The following is a 5381-nucleotide window of genomic DNA, read 5'->3' on the forward strand; positions in this document are numbered from 1 at the left end:
TTCACATGTATGTTTCATTTGTTCAAAATCAAAAACTGAACCTCTTCAAGTTTCATATATATTGATTTATATTTTATCTACAACGAATAAGTAGTTAATTTAATTAATTAACATTTATTTTTATTAATAAAAAAATTTAAAATTTGAATTCAATCAATAATTTTTTATTGAAATTACATGATCTGTAATTATTTGTTTAAATTATTAAATACATATCTTATTTTGACTCTATCCTTAATTATTTTAACAAAAAAAAAAAATTTTGCCGACCACATTTATGGATTTATTATTATTTTTTACTTTTCTATTATTTTAAAATTAGTAAATCTGGGTAAACAGAAAAACAATGGTAAACCGGGAACCTGTGTTACCGCTTGGTAGCGCTCCACGTGTCCCTGTAAAGCCCTAAAAGCCCATATGGTTGAGACTTAAAACCCTAACAATAATTGCAGTGAATTGGTAAGGAGATAGATTGTAATTTGTAAAGAATATGGGCGAAGAGGCAGCTTCTTCTCGAGTGAGCCCAAAAACAGTGGAGAAAGCGGTGAATGCGCTGCTGAAATGGAGAGATTCTCAGTCCCATACCCAAAAGCCTCAACTTCTCGAGCAAGATGAATTGCTTTATCTGATCGTCAGCCTCAAGAAAATTCCTCAAAAGCCTCGCGTTAATCCCTACAAAGTGCTTCTCCCGCACCCCCTCATCGATCCCTCTACGGATCCTGCCGAGCTTTGCATGGTCATTGATGACCGACCCAAGTCAGGCCTCACTAAAGACGCCGCGTCCAAGAAAATTAAGTCCGAATACATACCCATCAGCAAGGTGGTCAAGCTGTCCAAGCTCAAGACCGATTATCGCCCCTTCGAGGCCAAAAGAAAGCTTTGCGATTCCTATGACATGTTTTTTGCGGATAAGAGGATTATCCCGCTTCTGCCTCGGCTATTGGGGAAACAGTTTTTCAAAAAGAAGAAGATTCCAGTGCCTGTAGACCTCAAGCACAACAACTGGAAGGAGCAGATTCACAAGGCTTGTGCCTCTGCTATGTTGTTCTTGAGTAGTGGAACTTGCAGCGTGGTGAAGGTGGGGAAACTTTCCATGGGGAAAAAGGAGATTGTTGAAAATGTGATAGCTGCTATTAATGGGATTGCAGAGATTGTGCCCTTCCAGTGGGGCAATATAAGATCTTTTCATTTGAAGTTGCTTGACAGCATGGCGCTTCCTTTTTATCAGGTTATGCCTGATATGCGTTTGAAGATTCTGTCTGAAGTTGATCACCCTTCTTCTACTAAGGATGTCTTGGAAGAAAATCAAGAAGAGGAAGTTGAAGAAGAAGAAGATGCTTCTCACGAGAAGAAGAAGAAGAAAAACAAGGGGAGGATACACGAAGTTCAGTACATGGATGAAAATAGTAATAAGACTAACTCTGGAGCTAAGAGAATAGATGAAACCAAAACTGACAATGTCTCGAACAAGAAAACTAAGACTGCACTGAAAAAGTTAGGTGCTATTGACATAAGGGATAAGAAAAAGAAGAAAACTCTAGCGGCACAGTGATTTGTCTTCTTCAACAGTTCCGAGTAAACTAGTTTTTAAGTGGAATTCAAATGCTTCTTGCTCTTGCAGTTTAGTAATCATCTTTTTTTTTTTTTTTGGTCTTGTGGTATTGGATTTAGCTTTCAATTTTGTGCTGCTCTTTGTCTTTTGATGGCCTATGTTGTTTTATGAATATTCAAACAGTTTATGTATCTTGATCATGGAGAAGCCATAGAATGCTACTTTACGGTTTTAGGCTTTTAGCATCTTAGTCTTGATTGTTAAGATTCAATTTGTAGAATGATTGCAGTAAGCTGCTGTTAAATCTAATTTTTCCATATCCTTTCTACATTTAATGGTACTATAATATGAAAGAATTTACATTTTGTTAATTTTGTAAAACATATAAATGTCTACGTGTATCCAAACAGTGCTGAGACTGCAAAAATGAAACTGATGAAGGTGCCTCCATGTTTGCTTGTTGTTTATATGTGCACTATTTCTAGATTAAGTTGTCCTACCAAATGCTTACTATGTGTTAGGATAACCGAATAATAAGTTCAGATTTTTGGAGGGAAAGAAGTTTGACTCAGGTTTCTTTGTAATATATATAGGTTTAACACTCATACTCTGTTTCTCTTTATCTTATTGGTGTATTTGGAATTTGATGATAGTAATGGCAGGCGAATGAAACTTGGTGAATACTAAGTTTATTATCTTGGTTGATTTTCGAAATTATATTTCTTAATTTTTCTGTTTCAATCTATTAGCTTCTTTGTTTACCCTCAAAGAGTGTAGAGTTTTAGTTAACTCCATTTCAACTTCATCAGTTTATCGAGAATCATGGTATGGTTGGATTAGATTTTTTAAATAAGAGTGATGATAGTAATTGGATTTTATTGAAATGATGGGGTTTGTGGGGACTGATGAGAATTTTTTTTTTAATGTTTCAGCTTGGTGGATGTATTTGCATTATCTTAGCCATAACATGTCTTGAGGTCCCATTAATTTCGCAGTCTATGAAGGTGAACTGATAATATCATGGAATGGTGGAGGAACTTGAGAGAAAGAGAGGGGGGCTATACTGAGAGAATTACTGGACTGAGAAACTTTTTGTATCATGTTGTGTGAATGGAAAAAGAAATATCCTCACCATGTGTCTAATTGCCCTGACCATACGACAATTATCAATATGATATTTTCTAGCAGGCATCATCTCTCTCTCTCTCTACAACTAACCCACTGCCTTCAAGAGCCGAGGGGGGAGCAGGAAGTTGTTTGTGGTGTGGGAAATTTGGTATCTTGGTGTACTTTTTCCTTTTTTGCTTTGTTTGTGATTTTGATATTTGATAAATTGGGAATCAAGCGGGCATTTTCAGTGGATTCTTAATATATTAGGAAAAGAAAAAGAAATCTTGGTAACTGTGTCCTAACAGAAGAAGCAAAGGGTTTTTAAAGACTGTCATTGTCTGATGTGTGGTAAGTTTTCTCTTGATATCTAAGTTCTAGTGTCTATCTCCTTGAGGTTGTTGCTGCTTGAGTTTAATTTAGTTTAATTTTTCTTTGGTATTATCAGAACAAAGCCCCATGTAGTTGTATGCTATTAGTACACTAAACATATGCTCAACCCACCTTTTTCATATTTTCTGTGTTGTCTTATCAATAACTAATATTTTATTAGATGTTGCTACTCTGTATCTGGAAACACAAGGAAAATGAAGTGTGAACTAGCAATGGGAAGTGTGTTGAGCTCTCTGGTCATTACCTGCAGCATCAAACTTCTCCTAAAAGTTTGTAGTCTTTGTCTCACTTAAACTAAGATTTGTACCATTCCACTTCTTATTTTCAAAGCAAACTTTGGTTTTGTTTGTGAGGTTGGTTCTGGTCATGCTATGTCAGTGTTAATTAATTGTATTAAACATATTTTCATTAAACTTTATAGGTTTTGCTTTTTCTATCCATGACTTTATTGTTTCATTTCCTTTCACTATATGGGCTTTATATATTTTATGTGTCCGTTACTTGCATGTTAGTTCCCTATATATTACCTTGTTTTTCTTGCTTGCTTGTTGCTTCTTAAATTCATAAGTGTTTGGATGCAGGACTGTACGCTCAAGTGCAGCTGTAGCACTCGGAAAGCTTAGTACACTAAGTACCAGGGTTGACTATTTTTGACATTTTGCCTTTGTATGGGTTATTTATTGATATAAGTTATTGATATTTTACTGTTCAGGCATCGGATTCTGGAGAAAGGCAGGCCATTTTGACTGCTTTAAGAGGTGTGGTAAGGCATGCTGGATAGAATGCAAGCCCTGCAACTAGAATTCGTGTTGTCACTGTCCTTAAGGATTTAATTCATCATGATGATGACAAAGCTTGAGTTTTTGCTTCAAGCATATTGACTATTTAGTTTTATGTCACTGGTATCTTGTAGATATTCTTAAGAACTTTTATTCAAGCAGTAGCCTTTATCGTTGATCATGGTATTTTTTTGCAAATCATGACTCGCCTTTTGGCCCAATTTTTATGATGAATTGATTTCTAGTATTGGTGCTGTCTATTGCCACCAGCTAATTGATGGTACAATGTTGCCTTCACACTGCTTCTTCTGGTTCCATTTTGATTTTCTCTGCATTTGTCTTTGACCTTTTCTCTTATGGTACTTCAGTACATGGAAGAAGCTCAGCTGTCTGACCTGCTTTGAGAAATGATGTATCTGTCATATTCTCCAAACTGGGCTGATTATCATGGCTCAGTTGTCACCTTCTCCTCCTTGCTCAGGTATAATTCTTTTACATCTCCAGATTCCCCTCTTGTTTACCGTGTCCCAAATACTCCTTGAAAGAGAATATATGCAATTCTAAAAGATTGTACTCTTTATTATTATGTTTTTACCAATTTCTGGCCGTCTCATGAATAGTTCCCTCTTTGTGAAATTTCAACCGAGACATTGGGGAAGGGGGATTTACTCCACCAACTCTCAAGCATAAATTATCACTCTTAACTCCACCGCACTTGTGGATTTTCTTTCATTTATAGTGACAACATTACATGATGACTCTGGGGTCTGCTATAGCTGAAGCATATATGAGCTTTAGCTCTTTTAAGTTCTACATATACTGGTATGTTCTTTTGTTTCCATGAGGATATTTGGCACGTAAAATGAAGCAAATCTTATTGCAGCCAAATCCTTCAGTTACCACTGCTGATCTTTTATTGACCCTGCACTTGTTGAATGCTTATAGGAAGGTAGCACCCTAGTTGGACTTGGCACAGAAAAATGTGCTCTACACAGCTTCTCTGGTTGACAGGTTCTCCAAACTTCTTTTGTGGCCTCTCATACTTGCCAATGCGGAGTGGCTATGTTTGTTATTGTTTCAAACTGTTGGTAGCTTAAGCTCTTTGCTAAATGGGAAATGCATTGAAAGTGGCTCACAAACAACAATAAATGTGTTTCTTTGATCCCTGTTTCCTTTTTGTATTCTTCATCAGAATAGTTGAACTAAATGCAACTTCTCCAGCCTACTTTTTCCCCATGGCGCAGGATGCGTTCTTAGAAAATACAGATACATATGCAAAAAGAGCCCTATTTTTCACATAATGATTTTTTTTTTTTTCGAACTGGAATTTCTGGCTCTAAGAGGAAGAAGAATTCAGGTAGGCTGGATGTCTCCACCTATGTTTCTCATCACAAAGTTAATTTTTATGGTGCCTTGTACATTCAACATAAATGTGGCGGTGTAGGCGTTATTATTGGGGGTCATGTTGGGCCAGTAATAGGAGCAGCAGCCGATCAAAGTTGGTATAGTCCTTGAGGCTTGTATTATACGTAGAAGCTCTGGCAGCTTAC

The 5381-nt window shown here is 36.5% G+C and overlaps 1 protein-coding gene across 1 annotated transcript; it reads left to right on the forward strand.

Annotated features, from left to right (window-relative positions):
• Positions 1-442: 442 nt before the first annotated feature.
• LOC111292917 (uncharacterized) lies at positions 443-3483 on the forward strand. The gene has a single exon (XM_089766809.1). It carries the CDS (start codon positions 491-493, stop codon positions 1550-1552), a length of 1062 nt encoding a protein of 353 aa, XP_089622935.1. The 5' UTR covers positions 443-490; the 3' UTR covers positions 1553-3483.
• The last annotated feature ends 1898 nt before the right edge of the window (positions 3484-5381 follow it).

Source organism: Durio zibethinus, chromosome 10 (genome assembly GCF_047325235.1).
Source record: "Durio zibethinus cultivar Kanyao isolate XHJ-2024 chromosome 10, ASM4732523v1, whole genome shotgun sequence".
Taxonomy (NCBI): Eukaryota; Viridiplantae; Streptophyta; class Magnoliopsida; order Malvales; family Malvaceae; genus Durio; species Durio zibethinus.